Below are 21578 nucleotides of genomic sequence, written 5' to 3'. Positions count from 1 at the left end.
TATATTAAAATTTCTTGATAATACATGTTTTGATAGATATTAAAACAACATAATATACATTTTTATTAGGTACTTAAATATAATTTATATAAAATTGTAGGTAAAATTGTAGGTATACATCAAACGATTAAAACTATTAACAACTTAATTAATCCTATATTGAGCCAATATTTATTTTCATAATCATTATTTTGTATAATATTATATGGTAATTACTAATTAGTGATCAAAACTTTTTTTACATTTGTATAACAAAGTCTAAAACGCGACTACTATATTTTGGTATAATTATATAAAATATGATTTAAAACGCAATTGTAATAAAAACAAACAATAATCCAAGCGTTCATACAAAGTAGAAATAAATAATATGAATAATAAAAAATAGATTTTTTTTAAAAATTGGTAAATCAAAAATAAAACAGTATAAAGTTAAGTGTACGTTGTGTATCAATATAATATATAGACAAGTATAATTGGCACAGGTACCTATTATAGTAAGTTATACAAGTAAAAACTGTAATCTATATTACGGAGAGCACCTATCATATTATATATTAACAATACGGCGGTAAAAAAGAATTGGTAACTATAAATTTGAGTAAATAGCGTGTGAACGTCTATATATATAAGACAAAACCCACCATCATGGTCGGAAATTACAGCTTTTCCAGAGCTTTAGAGTTAAAATGAAAAATGATAATATATATTATACGCAACATAATATGTATCGTTAAATATATTATATAAAAATACGTTAAATAATTTTCCTACATGGTGGTAATTGATAGTGTGCAGAGTCGTCGTTTTTCCAGCAGTATAGTATAAGGACCGAGGGGATGTTATTGTAATAGAGTGCGGAGCGGGAACCTAGCTGTACCCACGATGGCAGAAATATAATATGCAATAGATATATAAATATAACACATTTGACATGTCACAGATTTATCTATAAACATTTACATTTAATTAATAATTTATGATATAAATAATGAATCACGCACTCGTGTATGTATTAAGTATTAACGTTTAAAGTGCGTATTATATATATAATGTATACAAGTACGTGTTATATTTATATATATATATATCATGATATATATACTTGCGCGGGGTGGCGATGCGTATCAAGTGGACAAATTGGGTTCGGCCACGGTGTCGCTGCCGCCGTAGAACAATTTGAGTAACATCTCTCTGGCGGAGGTCGACTCGTGTTCGGGGGATGCGCGTTTGCTATGAGGCGCGGACCGACACGAGGATGACGACGATGACGACGACGACGACGACGACGCCGCCGCCGCAGCCGCGGTCATGTAGTACAACAGGTTGCTGACGGGCGGTGGGGACCCGGCCGGCACGTCGCGGTTCATCGATGAGAACTTGAACTTGGGCTTCCTGTCCGCGACAGCCGCGGTCAGGTGCTGACGGTTAAGCAGTAACTTGTGCAGGCTGCTCCCAGAGCCACCTGCGTTGCTGTCTTGCTGCAGTGTTTCCGACCGGTCTCCCAACATCATGGTCTGAAGGTCTCGTAGCTCCTGTCCCAGGAAATTGGACGACGTCGCCGCCACTGTTGACGTCCGGAAGTTCGAAAACGTGTACGACACGTCCGATGCACGCCGGTAATTATTACTACAGCTTCCATTGTTCGTCATCGTCTGGAAAATAGTCTGCGACCAGGTGGTCGTTGATGTCCGCTGTCGGTCCACATTACCATTCACTATATCTACCGCTGGTGTTCTATCGACGGCAGCTCCAGAAGATGTGTCTGCCGTGTGTGGCGGTACACCGGAAGTCGTGGTGGCTGTGTGTTGTGGTATGCCGGAGGTTGTGGTGGCTGTGTGTTGTGGTAAGCCGGAAGTCATGGTGGCTGTGTTCATCCTACATTCACCAGAGGCAGTTCCGGTGGGTGTTGACATGTTGTCGTCATTCCCGCACGTCTTTGATTGTTTACTGTCCTTTTGTAGAATTCTGAGCTGTGCCAAAGTCGGCGATATAGCAGCAACCTCCAACGGCGATTGGCTACGTGACTTGCTACACAACTCTTTCAAATTTTCTTTGCTCGCATCCAGTGGCAATAATAACGCTTCTGGACCGGTGCATGTTGTAGTCTCCACCGACACCGGCGCCTGTGTCGTTTTCTCTTCGATTTGTTTAATCAATTTTTTGCTCGAACTTTTTCGTAATATTTTCTTCGGTTTTTTCTTTTGCATCCATTGGTGCGATAAACACTCGGTGGCAGTCAGACGGCTCCTACAACCAACCAACATACACACACAATAAAAATTCGTAGCGAATATTAAACATGTATATTAGAGGAGAGAAGGTATAAAGATTATTATACATTTATACCTATCGCTAGAAAATATATATTAAAATAGGAACCCACACACACGACTATTAAATAATATCAATATAAAAACTTATAAAACCACTAATATTTTTAGTAGGTACATAATTATACATTTTAAGTATAAATATTGTGTATAGGTATCTGTACAAGAAGTAAAGTCTAAATTAGGACATATACTTTACAGTAAAATGTACATAAAATAACTAAATACATAAGGTAATAGCCAATAGGCATATATAACAACAATTTACTGAAAACATTAATACACCAATATAAAAACAGAAATCTTATTATGATTAATAAATTGTTACTTCTACATAGGTACCATGAAGTTGTATAGAAGAATACACTGTTTTTATTAAAGAGTTAAAAAAATACATACATTTTTAAATAAGTTTTAAATAAAACCCAATTCAATAAGTTATAATCTTTTGATTAAATATATAAACACCTAAATTTCCTAAAAAAAAAACATTTTACTTTGTATTTAATTTAATTTAATAATTTGTTGTACATTTTTACTTGCAAACGAGTTAATTATGTATACAACTATAAACAAAACGCATAAATTAAAAATATTATGTAGTTTATTTTTGGAGGTATAATAATATATTGGTTAAAGGTAAAAACACCAAGACTTTAAAGTAAAATAAATGCATTAGGTAATTAAATAATCATTTAATTTCTTCAACATAGTTATCAACAAGGTGAATGTTTTATAAGTATGAAATACCATTTTATTGTGATAGATATTTTAATCAATTATAAATCGTAATGCAAAATAAAAATATAATAATTTTATTTGCAAAGTATAAAGAATCATTTGTTAATGGATACAAATTTAATTACAAATATTTCCATCCTAATTTCAAGGAATTCGAATCGCATTTATGAATCAGTAAAATTATTTTAAATTAATTTTAATGTTAATTGGATGAAGCGAAACACGTTTGTTTATAAATCACATCATATTGCTATAATATTCAAAAAGTTATCACTTATTAGGTGTCCATGTTATAGAATATTACTATTTAATATAATGCAATAAAATTATTAGTGTTAAAGGTTAAACTAAGTTTCTAGGTATTTAAATACAGATTAAAAGCAGTATATAGGTAGAGTCATAGGCGCAATCTGGGGGGGGGGGGCTAAGAGAGGCTCAGCCTCTTCAAAAATTTGTATTTTAATTTAAGTATTAAACTCTTTATCTATTATCTAATCTATATGTACATAACAGTATACTGTTTATACGATTATAATCGCTGTTAAAAGAAATTATCCATATCACCCGCAAAGCATTATTTAAGTTTAATAAATAATAATAGCTCAAAAATTATTATATTGCATGAGATATATCGAATGAATTCTCCAACGAACAAATTTTGAATAAATTTGCAATGTCGAACCGAGATTTACAATTATAACATAATATATTACATATAAGTACCTTATTTATTTTATTGAAAATATTTTTTTTTTTAGTAATAGATCTATTTTAATAAAATATGATATTGGTATTTAAAATGGTATGTAAACATGGAGTGTGAGGGGCAAAGTCCCCATGTGTCTGTTTCATTTAAATTTGTAAAGCCCCTCCAAGTTAAAACTTGAAGTTGCACGGCTAGAGTGTATTCTTATAACAAGAAAAACACTTTAAACAATTATTTAATATATTAGCTATGTAAAAAGAAGTAAAAAAAAAAAATATATCAGTGAGTTTTAATTAGTTCATGTTATATGTTATATATTTATGTATCACATAATACCACAACTCAACGAATAACCATACTTGTGATCTTTGACAAGAAGCTTTTTGATGAAATCCTTTGCGTCGTTAGATATGGAATCGAATGCTTCATCATCAAAATCATATTGAGCAATTGTTACATTAGCCATAGTTTCCACGTCGGTTTCTCCCATAAAAGGCGACAGACCTGATAACCTATATTAAACAAAGATATTCCGGATTTAATATCCTATTTACAGATACCGAATTCAACTTCGAATAAATATTATAATTTTATTACTTACAAGACATAACATATTACTCCAACTGACCACATGTCTGTTCCGAATCCGATAGCATCGAAGTTTACTACTTCTGGCGCAACAAATTCTGGTGTGCCAAATAATACTTGAAGTTTATTTTCTGGATTGAATTTTCTGGCCAAACCAAAATCAATGATTTTTATACGATTTCCAGTTTTAGTTAAGCACAATATATTTTCCGGCTGAAACCCGATTAACGCAAATATGTTTATAATTTATAAGAAGTAGTTTAGATTTAGGTAAAGATAGTCGTCGCATCATAAACAAAATATTTTTGTATGATAAACATTCATATAAAAACTAAAGTATTATAGATAAGTGTTTATGTAGTAATACTCCAGGACCGGATTTAGACTTACGGATGCCCAAGTAAAATCTATTTTTGGAAATCCTAGCAGTAAAAAATTAATAACTCGCAATATCTAAGTAGTTAAGGAAATAAAATTAAAAATTTGCAAACTTACAGGTTATAAATATCTACCTAAACAGTGTTTATTTCAAGTGAAAATTGAAAATGTCTATAAATAGATCAAAACGTGTTAGATTATTTAGAAAATGTAATGATGCATCTAAAATGGTAGTATAGACAACAGATGAAAATTGATTGTATATAATATAACATGATCATTTTTTATAAAATTACACCAAAACAATTGTCGAAAACTGTCTGCGAAAACTCTCTTTATTTTTGTTTGTTTTTTTGCTGATGATTTTAAAAACTATATTACCTAACTAACATAAATCTCTGTAAAATCAATACCACCATCATCGCCTCGCTCAGAATCTTAAATTAAAATATACCTTATACTAAAACATTTTGTGTTCGTTATAGGACTTTAGATGCACTATAATGTCATTCTGTTGTCACGTGACATATCTTGATGTATTAATTTTGGAGTTAAAATGATAATATAAATACAAATTACAAATTAATCATTATTTTTTAAGTTGATATGTTTTTAAAACCAATTTCCTAAACAAGATTCCAAAACTTTTAATTACGTTTTACTGCATTTTTCCGGCATCCAAATAATGCCCCCCCCCCAATATCTGCAGCCCGGAACAAGTGCGTTTAAAACCCTCCGTCATAACCGGCCCTGAGTAATATGCTATTTCTAATAGCATATATATACGAAATACCTTGAGGTCAAGATGGAGTATATTTTTAGAGTGAATAAATTGTACTCCCTCACAGATCTGTCGCATAAATATCGTTACAGCTTTTTCGGTCAATACAAAATCATCACCAATTACTCGTTCAAATAATTCACCTCCTTCGACTCTGAAAGAATTAAATTATATTCGTGTACATCGTACATGTTAGTGGTAAAATATGTAGTACGTTATTATATTAAATAACTACAGTCACTCTATAACCCGGACTGGAGTAGATAATATACAATATTTTTTGTCGTTGTCCTTTTATTAATCATTGTTACTGATACAATTAATTTTGTTTTAAAAACTAAAATATATGGTATGTTACAAAAACGTCAAAAACTAAACGAAATTTTCATAATTTAGCATATTATGTGCGGAAAACTTTATTATGCTTTGTGATATCCCATATAATATTTGTCCAGATATTTTTCCTCGATAAACAGGTAATGTCGAGGGTTTTTCATATACCCACACATTCCAACACAAAACAGTAGATATGTTTGAAAAAAGATAATTTGTAACTAAATTCCATCCAAAAAGTTTATGTACTAATAAATAAAAATAATAATATTATAATGTAGGGAGTATAGTGATATTTGATTTTTTTTTTAATTTGTAAATTTTTAAAATTTTAATATTTTAATAATTCTAATAAATGGACGTAGTACAAAATCAGAATAAGATTTTTTAAATGAAGTTTTATATTTTATACATAATAGATTAGATTTTAGATATAGATTCAATAATCATTTTAAATACATAAACTAAACTGTTATTGTTAGCACATAATATACAGGCGCAAATCGTAGGGGGCTGGGGCTTAGTCCCTTCTAGTCATAATTAGCTCTCTCCCCAAATATTTGTTATTATTCAAGAGTAGACATTTAAAAATGGCAATGATAATTAATAGTAAAAATATATTTTTTTATAACAATGTTTTTATCTATTTTTCTTTTAACCAAAAATAGGTATATAAAAATATTTTTAGAGAACGCTAATAATTTTTGAAATACTGCGTGTATGGCATTAATTGGATCATCCGTATAGATTTTTGCAACTTTAGGATGAATTGCAAGTTAAAAAAAAGAGCATGATAAACAAATACTTCAATTACAGTTCTAAAATGAAGCACATTGCATTATTTGCTTCAAATGCGTCGTAGAGTTGTATCAACCTGGGATGTTGCAGTTCACACATTATTTCTACTTCTCTTTCCACATTTCGCCGATCCTGTTTATGAACAATCCCGACGAATTTAGCAGCCAGCATAAGACTCGTAGCTTTTTCTCGACATTTGAACACCGTACCAAACTTCCCCCTTTTAAAATAAAAATAAAACATATTTTAATGAACGTACAGTGTACACATTAATTAATCTATATTGTGATAATATTATTAACATCGTTAAGTAATTTTATTGTTATTATTTATTTGTTTTATAATTGGATTTATAACTTATGGATTTGGTATAAGCTAGACTAGCCTAAAATACGGCCTAACGCCTAGAAGATCATTCGATATATTATATTTTATTACTTATGTGTGCAGTCATTTTAGAGTTTAAGACGTATCCTGTGGTACTGACTCTGTCACTATATAAAAAAAAATAACCGTGTTGTGTAGTTATGTTAATAATATTATATTATTTTTATGTTTTATTGCGTTTAAAATATTGTTCCGCAACAGTTGGTATCACTGCAATAGTCTCCTCCTTCCGAGACAAAAGTAATGCCGGAATCATGAGTTGTGTATTTTGTTATCAGTGTTTTATTTTGTGATATTAATATATTATTATTTCGTAGTTTTCATACCTATTGGCTATTACTAGTATTACTTGTTAGAAGCGCCACTGCAAAACAAACGAACATCAAATTTCCTCTTCGAATTTAATACTCTCCTGTATTTTCATTGAAATTATTATGTAAGTATTATGTATTATTAATTATCTACTATTTAATTATAATAAATTTATTTGAAAATATATTTTTTAGACTGTATATGTAGGTAATCTCTTCACAAAAATCTATCATTTTTTATTAAGACACAATGTCACAATGACTCGACAGAAATGTATACTTTTAGATGTTTGTCCTAAGTTAAAAGTTGGTAAATCAATAATAGGAAATATGTCAATTTTGGGAAATGATTACTATTTTCGTAACATTATAGAATAATTCATTTTTTGTATCTTGGTTAGGTTAGGTTAGGTCCGTTAAATTAAAACTGTTAAAATAATTTGAGTTAACTGTTGAACATTATTTTAAAAAGCTATAATTTTTATTTGCTAATTTATTTGAAAGTATTTCAAATTATATATGGATTTATGTATGGATAACATTAATATGAACTTTTATATATTTTGTAATATTATTTCAAAGATCAACAAAGAATAATCATTAGTATTTTATGAAAAACAAAAATCATAATATTTTATAAAAACTTTTAATTTACTTAAAATAGATTTATTCTCTTTAATTTATTTTATCTAATAAGTAATACATACCATTTTAAGCTGATTTTAAAAAGTATAATATATAGCCAATAATGTACCTGTTACTTAGTAGATTTTTTATTAATTATTAAAATATAACAATTTAAATGAAATAAATTTATATTTTTTAAGTATGATATTTGATCATCTGATTTAGTACCTATGTACTAGTATTAGAGTTTATATTCAAAAAATATACGGCCTTAGCCGGATAGATAAATATTTTCTTCATCTTGAAATGCTATTATGATTAATTTTCTGATACAGAATTATTTTACTTAAACTTAACTAAAATATTATTATTGATACTTTATAATAATATCCCTTTTAAACATATTAATTAACTGTTTTCTACGTCAAATAATTTATAATAAGTTATACTCTATTCAAAAAATATATTAATTTTTACGACAATTAAATTTTTGATTGTTATAAAAACTTATAAGCATAAATGAAAATTATTCCTTAAAATATTCATCCCATTATGCTATAACATTATATTTAAGTTATTTGTGTACCTAAAAAATCTATCCTATTCATTTGTTTATGATATAGATGTTTATTTATAAACGTCTTATGCCAAAAAATTTTGTTATTATCATTTATTTTAAATGTTTACAATAAACAGCTATGTGATAGTATAAAAAATGAGTAATGTAAAATAAAGTTGTTTTTAAAATTGTTCAATTAATATGATCCACCTATCTTGTGCATCTTACTTTATTTAAATTAAATGTATTCTAGAATATTTGTTCTTATTAATCGTTTTTATAATTTTATATAAAATAATAAGGTATGAAATCAGAAGTAATTATCTTTTGAAAAGATTTTCACAATAGTATTACCATAGAGTCTTAAGTTGTTTTTAGACAGTTGGCATTAAAAGCTTTGTATATTTTATAAATAGCTTAAAGCCAGCTAACACGGTCGTGATGGTCATTATCACATAGTTGGAATATTTGGGCAAACTTTATTAGTGCCAGTAAATAATAATTTACTTTGTGCACAACCTACGATTTTATAATTTATCTTTTTAGCACTATTTGTATTTACATTTCATAATTAATATTACAGCCTAAAGGTACTTATTTGATATATTAGTTTAAGTTGATTTTTAGATCAAATTAGAAATGTATTTGGCAAAAGTACCTACTAAATGTATGTACTATGTGTCAATCTATTGAGTTCTTATTAATTTTTGTACAAGTTATTATCATAACTATATTAATGTATTATTTAATTATCTGGCTCCTTAATCAAATAACTTAACAATAAAACCGGTGCAAAATGAATAGAAATTCTTACCGTCCAATCTCAGATTGTAGTTCATAGTGTTCTTTCATATCTACTCCTCTACGAATTGTAATATCTTTGAAAGGAAAACTAGGTTCTAGTTCTAAAAACATAATTACAATACTTAAATTATTATTTACATATTGAACTTTAAAATAAAAATTGTTTAATCTATATATTTTTTTTTATAGTAAAAACATGGCACAAGCTGAAGTTGAGATGTCTGAATTGGAAGAATTACAAACAAAAAAATTATGGCATCAATTGACTTTAAAACTTTTGACCTATGTTAAGGATACAAATATTCAAAAAAAAGTTGATTTGTTGAATTTCTACAATAAATTTATTCAACCAATAGAGAGCAAAATGAATTCTTTTGCTTTGGTTGAAATTGTTTCGTATGTAATTCCATTCATCAAGGAACCAAAGGAAGCCGTTATATTTTTAGAAACTCTGGAACCCAAAGTTAAAGACAAAGTTGAAGCTTTAATTTTTGCTAAGGTTCTAAAAGGTGAAATACTTTTAGATAAATTGAAAAATCAACAAGATTGTTTGGTCGTTATTACTGATGTTGATAAATTGCTGAGTGATCTGGATGAAATATCCCCAGTACATAGCCGGTATTATTTGTTAGCCAGTCATCTATATCGTATTCAAGGAAAACACACTGAATACTATCGCACTTGTTTGAAGTATTTGGGCTCTATTGACTTGTCTACGATTAGCCAACCAGATCAAGTAAGAAACGCATTTTTATTGGGACTTGCTGCGTTATTAAGTGATGACATCTATAATTTGGGTGAACTGCTGATGCATCCCATTTTAGATTCATTAACCAATACAACAAATTATTGGTTAGTAGAACTGTTAAATGCTTTCAACACTGGAAACATCACAAAATTTGCCAAAATGAAGCCGCAGTGGGCTTCCATACCTGATATAGCAGTCCAAGAACATAAACTCAGACAAAAAATTTCCCTACTTTGTTTGATGGAAATGACATTCAAACGTCAAGCTAAAAACAGGTGTTTATCATTTCAAGAGATTGCACTTGAGACACAATTGTCATTAGAACAGATTGAAATGTTGGTAATGAAAGCATTGTCATTAGGTTTAGTCAGGGGTAAAATTGATCAAGTCAGTGAAGGTGTATACTTGGAATGGGTTCAACCAAGGGTGATGAACAAAACGCCAATATCGGGTATGATTGGTAGACTGGACACATGGTGTTCAGAAGTCAAGAATATGCAGTACAGGATGCAAGATGAAGCCCAAGATTTTTTGAAAGTTTAAACATTATATAGTATATTATTATTACGGTCTGTTTATAAAATATTCTTTTCAATTACAACATACCTAACACTAAAATGTATTAAATGTATTTTATAAGATTAATTGTTGTAAAACGTACAATAAAATTGAGTGTGTAACATATTAATGATTGTGCTTTTTTTTCATTATAATTTACTCATATCTACTGTTATGTAAATTGACTGTGTATTGTGTAAGTACTATGAATGATTTTTTAAATAGTATCGAAACACTTTCTCTTAGGAAACATTTTGGCGGGTACTCAAATCGCTACCTTAATAAGTTCATATGATTATGTGCCGGAAGGGCCAATTATTTATCTCCAATCTGTGGTCTATTAAGTTTGTGAAACATGTTTACTAGATTTTTCGGTTATTTCCTCAACGAGGGAGTCAAACGAAATAATAAAAAAAAACTATGCCAGTAAACGGTACGGAAATTCGGTTGGCAGACGTTCAAAAGCAATAGGTATGCACACTGCACTCACGACGTACACTTGGTAAATTATACAGCGATCGTGGTCCGGCGTCATTCATTACACACCGTTAAGGCGGTTTAGAGGAGCAAAAGTCGGCGGACCCGGCCGGCGGGACTTTTATAAATAGGTGAATTTTTCGTACACTCTGGCAGAAAACAAAAAAATGAAATATGTACATTGTTGCCAAAAAAAAAAATTACGTTTTTACCGTGGTACGTTGTACGTTTATAATAATATATTTTTATATTATTAATATTATATGTATATACGACTACAACACACGTTTAATATAGTAATAATAATACGATAAAATTACGCTATCGCAGCAGTAGAAAAGAATGACAGCGTCCGGTCGGCGGTTGGGGATACGCTTCGGACTGTCTAATTTTAGCACGGCCGACGTATTATTATTATGTTATAGACTATTATAGAGTCCCCGTTGCTGATCTCGCAAATACTTTACGCTCACCGGACCGATGAGCTCGGACAACGACGGCCGTGTTCTTCGTATAGTATTGTGATGGTTTTTTTTCCACCTTGTCAACGCCCACGTTACGTACGGGTATCGCGAAATCCGTACCTCGTATAATAGCTATATGTAAATAATATTCTTCTACAGTTTTAAATCAGCTGTCATCTACACAAGCGCATCCTGAGTAAATACTTAAAATTGTTAAATTTTGGTAAGGTTACGTGTATTCCCATCGTTATTACCTTATTGGTAATATACTTATAATATTTGATGATAATAAAAAAATACACATATAAAATGTTCTCAACTATCCTGTCCTATCTCAAATTAAAGGGAGGGAGGTACTAAAGATTTCCATTTCGTTTTGGTACAAAAATTATAATTATTTCTATGATGTTATTATGTAAATCACATAGGAAGGAACTGAAATCTGTGTGCTGTTAGGACCTTAGAGGCTTAGAACCCCCACGCCACCACTCTCCTCCCCAATTACTCTTATTCTTATACACTTATAGTACTAAAGTCCTATGATTTAATTCCTAACCTCAGGATTTATATAAGTACAGTCCAGCCTCATTTCGTCTTTGGCAGGTATAGAACTACAATATATATATTATATAGGCTATACTCGAACGGCCACCCCAACTCTGGTTCAACGACCTTATATCTTGTAAGGAAATGGATTAATAACCTCCAATTTGGTTACACCTTATTCCCCTTTCATTTATTCAAACTCTCATTTAAATTACCACCTCCCATTAGCACAATCTACAACGATCTATTATATTCCTCATTTCATTTAATCTTCAGCTGTACCAAGTTATCACAACGTACCACTTAATTTTTCAACTTAATAAAAAAATTCTCAAAAAAAAAAAAAAAAAGTTCCCCAAACTATCATTCTTTATAACTACAATGCAGGCTATATCATTTTATTTTTATTTTGTATATAATTTATATTTTACAAACATTTAAATCCATTAAATTTAAATTAAATATTGTAACTTTCAAAACGAATTGTATAATAGTTTGAAAAAAAATCTTATCATTATTCATTTGAATATGTTCATTTCAGTTACCTAGTTAATAGGTACTATAACAATTTAATACTTATATATTATAAAGTTCATATTATTTCGAAGTACTATTTATTCGATTTCCTACTCGATTTATATATTTTTATTTTTAACACTTGTCAATGAAAGTAATGTCTTAGTATTTTAATATTATAATATTTATTAACAGCTGTAGCCAATATTTGATTGCAAAGTTGATGCCAATGTTACTTTGTTCAAATCTTTAATAAGAACAAAACCATAATTATGTTATTTTCATCGTTATCATACTGAAGAGCTTATTTAAAGGAGTTACATATTAATCTGGACTTTTTCATAAATAATTTACATGTACTATTGTACGATTTATAGAACTTGACGCATAATACAATTTAAATAGTCACTATTCACTACAAAACTTTTATTTTATTAAAAATTTATATATTTATAGAGTCTATATCAATATTTCCAATAAGACTTTGAAAAATGTAGATAGAATTTTTTCAAAAAATACGACAGTTCAAGACTTATGTAAGTTCTTATTGGGAGGCATGGTTCCCAAAAAGCTACTCTCTCTTGTAGGCTACAATAACGGTCATGTGACAGAGACATAATCACGAATATCTATTTTTCGTGTATTATGTTCAATAATAATAATAATATGAACATACTATTTATAGTAATACAGTATTTATATATACTATATAGATTAAACTAGAAAAAAACAATAAAAAAAAAACATTTTACCTCCTATTGGGTCCGATTCGTCCACTTTAATCATGATTTATTTGGGTGTCTCAGTACTCGAATGTTGGAAGATAATCCGTTTGTTGATGTCCACTGAAAATATGACAAAATACAAACTGTATTAACGGCGGTATAATACATGTGCGCAATAGGTCGATTTTAAATTCATCATTTTGGCGCCATTTCTTGTGTTGTCGACGCCACCATAATAATATATTAATATACTCCTATTTTTATCGATTATAAGCACATTGCACATATGATTATTTATGAAAGAAATTTAATTCCTGTTTAAACCCAAAATATAAAGTTTTTGAGAAATTTAAAATGCATACACAAATTAAATGTCTGAACTGCCATGGTAAAAAATAAACAATATCATTATTATACGAATTTGACTCCTTGAAAATTTAAAGATTCGTTTATAGCTAGAGATCATATTTTTTCTATAAAATTAATTTTCTAAAAAAATTGAGACTATTATTACCTTTCGTAAATAAACGATTCATATTCCTAAATATCTGTTTAGTTTAGCCAGTTAAAGTGTTAAAATAATTTATGTTCTATAGGTAGGTACCCACATAGTTATATTGGTGGCTATAATAGGAACTCTGTCGTTTTTCGATTGAATCTGACGGAGTGGCGGAAACGGTTATCTAATTTGGATTTTTAGAAGGATAGCACAAAATTAACAGTTTTCAAAAAAATTTCCAGCCGAAGTAATTGGCAGTAAAACATTTGACATTTTTACATGCTCCCGTGTTTATAAATAGACCATCATATACATAAAATGTACAGTTTCTATAAACAAAATCGAAACTTGCTCGCGTCGCAAACCATACGTAACATAGGTATTAGGAAGTTACGACTGAATTATAATAATATGATATCACATTTACGGATAAGGCATATTTTTATTTTACTCGGTAAAGTACAATACTGTATGGCTTATGAATATTATTAAATACATACTATCCGGTTTTTAAATAGAAAAAAAAACATTTATTTTTACTTTTTATATTCAGTCATATTCATATTAAGTTGTCTTAATAATTAATAGGTAGGTATTTACTATTTATTATGACGATAATAACTAAATAATATTGTATTATCGTCGTAAGTCGTAACAATTAATATCGCCCATATCGCACACAGATACGAGTCAACACCTTGACAGTTACACACAATAAAGGTACCGCTTAACATGTATAATCACTATGAAATATTATAGGTATAGGACAAACCAATAGTATTTGTTTCTGTCCGCTATGGTACCACTTAATAAAATAATATAAATCATCATCTTTTCAAAATGTCACGGTGCCTACGAGAGAGGACACGGTAAGCATACCTAAACGTTGTATTGTAAATATTGTAATTTATAATGGACACTCGTACTACGCGTATTATACAATTTGATATAATATTTTATAAATACCTGAGTATAAAAAAACCAGACTGAATGAACGGTTTTATATTAAAAACGTTGGTTATTACGCAGATACGCGTCGGATTCGATTTTAATAATCGTAAATCACAATCATCGCCAAACGGATTCGATCTTTTGTTGAACGGATTCTAAAAATCAAATCGAAAAAATCTCGCGACGACCGTGAACACGTACGAAAACTTTGTCTATTTGTTCGGATCGATCGAAATTCTCAATTCTGTGATTAGACGATTGTAGATTATCGTTGTTTATTATAATTGCATAGACCGCTTAATTAAACGAAACGAGAGACGGACCACCACCGTGAGGTGCGACGGGGAGCAGACGAGAAAAGCTACTGTCACGCCGGGGCAAGACGCGCGCTAACTGCCTCGTATGTTCGGTGAATCAAACCGCATTCGAGTTTTCTTTTCGTTATCGTTTATAAGCCGACGGACGACGAACAGCGACGGCCGTCGACCGATACGCGTACGGCAACAATAATAGTTTATACTGTTTTTAGGTCTATAAGTTTATATGGTTTATGTGAAGATCGTAGGCGCGTTCAGCCATCATCCGCAGCCCGCAGGTCATGCACAGCAGTGGCGTATCTAGGGCCATGGTTACTACACCCCCCCCCCCCCACCCCACCAAAAAAAAAAATAAAAATTAAAAAATTAAAAAAAATAGATTAAGGTGTTTGAGAATATGACCCCCAAATTTCGAAATAAGCTTTTATAGTCTGATAATAATTAAATCAGTCTTACGTTTTTTATTAGGAATAAAAACAAGATTCCTTTTATCAGATAAATAAATAACTAGGTATTATATGTTATATGAAATTGTATTTAGTATTTTGAAATATAATTTTAATACTAATAATACTTTTTACAAATGTTAATTTTTATAATTACAAATTTTCTTATTACATATTACATATTATATTATAATAATTCTAACCATCGTTTTGTATATAATATACTTCTATAATCAATGGTTATACAAGGTAAGTATAAATTATCAAGCAGTCCATGTGATGAAAATCAAAAATCTTAATACGAAATCATTAACTTAGAAAATAATTTTATATTGTATGCACCGTAATTTATAATGCACCTGTTGGATAAAATTTCACAGGACCCGTAGACACGTTTATGGTGAAAATCTACTTATACTTAGAGAGTTAGAAGAGCAAAGTATTGGATTAACGAGAATAATAATATTATTATTGCAGTTTAGTTACCACGCAATGTTTATAACTTTTTTTTAAAACTCAGGAAAATCAAAGATTTGATTAATTGTATCAATACGAAAAAAATCGAGCAAACCATTAGTTTTTAAATAATTATGACATAACGTAGTGTACAAAGTACTTTGTAAAGCCGCAAGTATTATTTTAAACGCTGTAAGTAGGTGCCTATAATCTCCTCACCCATCAAAATAAAAAAATCCTGTTCGCGCTACTGCTGCATTGGTTTACATACAACTAAAGACATTATAGTGGTTAAGTTAGGTCAGGTTAGATTAGGGTTAGGTTAATTTAATCAGTTTAAAAAGTTTCATTTTATGATGTTAAGACCCACTAGCCTACTAAACTAACCAAGCCTAATTAGCTGTTATCTATTTAATATCGTATGACGTACATATTATAACTACTAATAGAAAAATAAATTTATTAGTATAGCAATGTAAATATATTTACACATATATATAAGATAAAATATAAACATGACGATTAGATATGTATATATATATAGATATCTAATATAGAATAAAATATGTTCAAATTTTTAACATCTTATAAAGGTTGCTGGTAGCAAATTTCATATAATTAAGTTGTTTAGACTGTTAACTTATTAAACTATTATAGAGACTAGAGAGTCAAAATTAGTAAGCTCCCACGAAAAACTTTTTTTTTAGCTAAGTCAATTTTGTTTTTTGTCATGTAGATATCTATTTCTATTTAAAGGACGAAAAACAGCCGTCGTCTTGAAATTTTCGTCAAATATTTATATAGACATGATCAGTGGCGTATCCAGGGGAGGCACAGGGCCATGTTCCCCTCGTTGGCCATATTTATTAGATTTTGTGTTAAATATTTAAATTTATTCGTATACATGAACGTCATGAACGTCATGAACGCATATTACAACAATAATATGCTTCTACCAATGAATATTCTGTGGTTATACCAGTATTCAGTTATCACTTATCACTATTATCTTTAGAATCTATCCGTAAAGATGGTGATATTCATTTCAAAAATATATTTATAATAATAATTTTTTATGAATGAAAATTTGACTCTTTAAATTTTTCAATTTAAAGGGTAATAATTAAAATTTATAACATTTAATTTGCTATTAAAAATTATTTGGTAATTTATCTTAAATAAAAAGTAACATTTTACATATTCATTTCGACTTAATAATAGATTAACACGCATAATCCTTCTTTATTAATTGAAACCAAAAAGAAGTTTATTACTGTTAATAATAACATTGAAAAAAATTCCAATTAAAAAGATTTAAAAAAAAAGTTGCTAACTATCTTTTAAAGCATTTAGTATTTACTATGTATAATGTTTAATTATTTATTAGTTTAAAAAAAAAACATTATATTTTCAATATGGCCACTGGACATGATACATTTAAAAAAATATTTTAGCACATTTTGACCTGTTAATAAACATTTGAAACTTTCATTTTACAAATTATTTTTTAGTTTCTAATCTCTATGCCCAGGGACGGCGCGAGGGGGGGCAATCGGGGCAGTTGCCCCGAGCCATTCGATTTTAAAATTATAATCAAGGCCACGCAGTTCTTAAATGATATTTTATACTGTTCAGAGATTAGTTAGCTAGCTTGGATAATATGTAATGTGACTGTTATTTATTTTGCCTGGGGCCCCGCAAATCCTAGCGCCGTTTCTGTCTATGCCAGTACCTAAAACTTATTATAGCTATTATGTGACAAAAAACATTTTTACTGGGTGATGGTAATAATTTTCGAAACATTGAGTCCCTTACGTTAAAAGAATCACCTTGTAAAATATTACGTGTAAGGTGGTGCAGGAACTACCCCCTCGTGCCATTAATATCCAACTCAGTTTTTATTTTTTTTTATTTTAAATGAGCCTCAACAACAACTCAGTTTTATTATTTACATTTATAGTACCTATCATGAAAGCGTATATATTTTTATATTGCAGAGTTCAAGTGTCTAGTTCAAATAATCAGATTTTAAAATCGAATCAGAACTGTTTATAAAAAAATAAAAACAATGCATGTTGCATGCATAGAGATATATCATTTAACTAGGTGAGGTTTATGTATAAGTATATTATATATATTGGTGTAATAGTTTTTTTTTATTCAAATACCCTAGGTGTATACTGTATACATTATTCTTGCGTGAATGGCAAATATTAGGAAAAGTTGGCAGACGTATTATTTATATGTATAATGTATATATATATATAGTAAAATCACCCGTCACGTACACAGTTAGAATATTATTATCTAGTCATGAGTTGAGAGTAGGTACCTACGAGTCGTCTGCAGGATTTGAATTCCGTAACAATTATACATTTGTTTTTCTAAACGAAACATTTTTGAGTACTTTATTGTTGACTGAATAGTTGTATAAGATATTTACCAAGTGGCAGTCAGTCTGTAAATGATTTTGTCAAGCTTAAAAAAGTTGGCTAATATTTTTAATGTCATTCAAAGTGCATAACATATTATATTTATATATATAAATAATATAAAAAGTGTAACAGATTGAACTGACTTTTGGAATACATTTTGTTCAAATCTACATTTTTTTTTTTGGGCATTAAGTGACCCAAGCGCTTTTCACGTTTATTTTTAGTATAGAAAATAAAAAATAAATTTAATTTAATAAAAAATTGTTTGGATCAATTCAATATAGTCTATTTGTGAATCTGATTTTAAGAAAAATCTAAGTCAAGTAGGTAGTTTATTTTTTAGTATTTTTTTTTAAATTCAATATTATTTTGGTTAAATCAATTTGGAACGTAATAACTGTTTAAAATATGATTTTTGAGAATTCATTGACATGAGTATATTTCTTAAATTATTTATTGACCATATAATAATAACACTTTTTGTTTTTATACGTTTAATTAGTACCTATAATTTTTTTTTTTTTTGTCAGGTCTTTCTGTTATACCCTGTATGGCTGTATATGCGTATTACGACCAAATTTGATGATTGCGGCGTGTAGTAATTTGGTTTAAAGTGTAGGCACGATAAACATACATACCTGTTATATACCTACATATAATAATATATTTAATATTTATATACCTTATTACGACTTCCTCAACACACCGAAATTTCCACCAGTTAAAGGATCGCGAATTGTTTAAAGGTATGTAAAGTAAAAAAATAAATTAAAATCACATTTTGTCATAGACATCTTACTTATAAACTGAGTACCTATAGTCCTATAGTCTGCGCGACAGTACCTCGTATAATGTATAAATTAAAAAAATTCTCGCAATTCGTCATCAACAGAGTAGGTATGTTTATGAACATAATATTACATTGTTTCATACTTATTAATATTACTCGTTAATGTCTGTTTTCAGCTCTCCACCATTAATGTTCAATACGCTACATAGATAGAGTACATTTTGTTTTTAGTATTCTTGGGGTAAGATTACTAGTTACTATTACAAAAATTATAGAAGATAATATTTTTCAATGTTTGACATGCTATAGCTATATAGAATTTGAGACAATATTTAAATAAACTGAAGTCAAACTTTTAAAATTTGTATTTTCTATTATTTTAATAAGAAGTTATTTTATTCCAAGATTATTGAAAAACTAATTTTGCACGAAAACATATTACCTATAATGTATTAATGTCTATTCTCTATTGTCTATATGGGAGAGAGAAAACAAACTGCGCACCGACATGTTTCAAGTTTATTAAAATAAAACATTTTATTGTGAATTAGACATACACACAAATTGTACCTACAGATATAATATTTTATGATACGAAAACAACAAACTACGTTTATAATTTATAAAAATAATATAAAGCGTAGGCATTGGTGGTGCTTAGATTATATATATATATATATAAATAAATTAATAGTGTTTTTAGTAACGACTATTTTTAGTCTTTAAAATAGACGTGAATAACATGTTATTATGTAGAATATTTTAAAGGACAGATCGACAGCAATATTATAATATTTATTCGGCTATAACACCTGTAACCAACGTATTGATCCCAAGTCTGGATACAGAGTTCGGAAAGTAACAATGGGACTAGCAAATTTATTAGGTACGAAGGTTTACAACAAAGAAACGGTCGTCACTTCGTCAGTTGACAAGACAAATAGCAATCATTAGGGGAATAAGAAAATATGCGATTGATTGTTGTTTCGCGTAGCGAATGAAACTATGGTAGACGGTAGTGAAGGCGACTGATAACCATTTTATTTAATGTCGTGTTTGTTACATTCATAACAAAAAACCACACAAGGAAAAACATTTCTGTACTTTTTTTTTTCTAGTCACACGAAACACACAATGTACAACTACACTCTTTTGGTGGAATTGTACAAAAAAGAGAAACAATTTCAGAAAGTTTACACTACATTTCGACCTAATTTGAAAGGTTAGTTATGCATTTATGATAGTTTTACAGAGCATTTATTCTAAAACGTTTATCAATGCAGGGTGGAGCAGACCTCTCACCAACAAATGTTCTTATTTTAATCGTGGAAAACCTAAACTTTTGAGAAAGGGTCTTTACCAAATGGTGGTTTATAGATGAATTTTATATGGACAGTAGACGAAAAATGTATTAAATCATTATTCTTTACTATGAATTAAATGAGGCAGTAATTTTATATTTTCGATTTTACCTCTACTTTCAATATAATATGCAAATACATTGAATTTTTAAGGTCTTCGAAAGTTTCCTGGATTCCTAATGTGTCCCAGTAAAAATAATGATTGATGACCCCAGCTTATGAGCATAGAAATATTTTTGGTTCATAACTGTTTAAACATTACCTGTATTTAAACTATTTTAAACACAATATGTAATTTATAGCATCACCTGTAACGGGAAAATTTTATGCTCGCCACGAAGCAAATGTCAATCAAGGTGAACCAAACAATCACTACATAGAACTTTTGGCACAAGCTAAATCCCTAGGACCAAAGAACAAATTTTCTTCTCCAAAAACTGAAAGTCAAAGGTAAATATTGAAGTGTTCATAATAAATTTTATGTCAATGAAAAAAAATATCTTTTACGATATAATCATAGACCTTATACCTTATATACCTTATACCTGAGTATAAGGTCTATGGATATAATATACATTTTAATAATTGTAAAATAAATTGAAGCAGCTTGTCACTAAGTTCACTTTTTTTTTTTTGTAGATATGGGTGGTACGATAAATCCTTCATTCCACGAAATGAAGATATTTTGATGTTTCCTCACGTAGAAGCCCCCGAAATAAAACTAGACATTATACTAAAGCAAAATTATAAAAATGAAGTACCATTTAGTGGAATACCTTTTAAATTATAAAATAAAACTGTATATTTTCTTTTCGGTTTGTATCATTTAAACATTTTAAACAGGATATTTTTTAGGTATAGTACAAAATACCTATACAAATTTACTTTTTAACATTTTTTTTAACAGTAGGATAAATGCACAATATCATCTTCTTTTAAAATT

The 21578-nt window shown here is 29.2% G+C and overlaps 3 protein-coding genes across 5 annotated transcripts; 2 read left to right on the top strand and 1 right to left on the bottom strand.

Moving 5' to 3' along the window:
- Nucleotides 1–82: 82 nt before the first annotated feature.
- On the bottom strand, nucleotides 83–15260 carry LOC107173153 (uncharacterized). 2 transcript variants are annotated; one of them, XM_015523568.2, is made up of 8 exons: nucleotides 14846–15260; nucleotides 13408–13500; nucleotides 9357–9447; nucleotides 6675–6878; nucleotides 5540–5681; nucleotides 4382–4581; nucleotides 4140–4292; nucleotides 85–2250 (listed from the first exon to the last, which is right to left on the bottom strand). In XM_015523568.2, exons 2-8 carry the CDS (start codon nucleotides 13439–13441, stop codon nucleotides 1128–1130), a joined length of 1947 nt encoding a protein of 648 aa, XP_015379054.1. In that variant the 5' UTR covers nucleotides 13442–13500; nucleotides 14846–15260; the 3' UTR covers nucleotides 85–1127. The 2 variants fall into 2 exon arrangements, with proteins under 2 accessions (XP_089083569.1, XP_015379054.1); XM_089227443.1 differs by lacking the exons at nucleotides 9357–9447; nucleotides 14846–15260 and having other exon boundaries at nucleotides 83–2250.
- Nucleotides 7323–10782, top strand: Rpn9 (regulatory particle non-ATPase 9). The gene is made up of 2 exons (XM_015523569.2): nucleotides 7323–7481; nucleotides 9536–10782. Exon 2 carries the CDS (start codon nucleotides 9543–9545, stop codon nucleotides 10635–10637), a length of 1095 nt encoding a protein of 364 aa, XP_015379055.1. The 5' UTR covers nucleotides 7323–7481; nucleotides 9536–9542; the 3' UTR covers nucleotides 10638–10782.
- Nucleotides 14576–21444, top strand: LOC107173144 (cilia- and flagella-associated protein 144). Of its 2 annotated transcripts, XM_089227444.1 has the most exons (5): nucleotides 18697–18807; nucleotides 19015–19230; nucleotides 20393–20496; nucleotides 20938–21085; nucleotides 21275–21444. In XM_089227444.1, the coding sequence occupies exons 3-5, from the start codon at nucleotides 20409–20411 to the stop codon at nucleotides 21423–21425; spliced, it is 387 nt and encodes a 128-aa protein (XP_089083570.1). In that variant the 5' UTR covers nucleotides 18697–18807; nucleotides 19015–19230; nucleotides 20393–20408; the 3' UTR covers nucleotides 21426–21444. The 2 variants fall into 2 exon arrangements, with proteins under 2 accessions (XP_015379030.2, XP_089083570.1); XM_015523544.2 differs by lacking the exons at nucleotides 18697–18807; nucleotides 19015–19230 and adding an exon at nucleotides 14576–14748.
- The last annotated feature ends 134 nt before the right edge of the window (nucleotides 21445–21578 follow it).

This window comes from Diuraphis noxia, unplaced genomic scaffold, assembly GCF_037042655.1.
Source record: "Diuraphis noxia isolate RWA-SAM2 unplaced genomic scaffold, SU_Dnox_SAM2 contig0004, whole genome shotgun sequence".
NCBI classification, from domain to species: domain Eukaryota; kingdom Metazoa; phylum Arthropoda; class Insecta; order Hemiptera; family Aphididae; genus Diuraphis; species Diuraphis noxia.
This window is presented reverse-complemented; position numbering and strand designations above follow the sequence as displayed.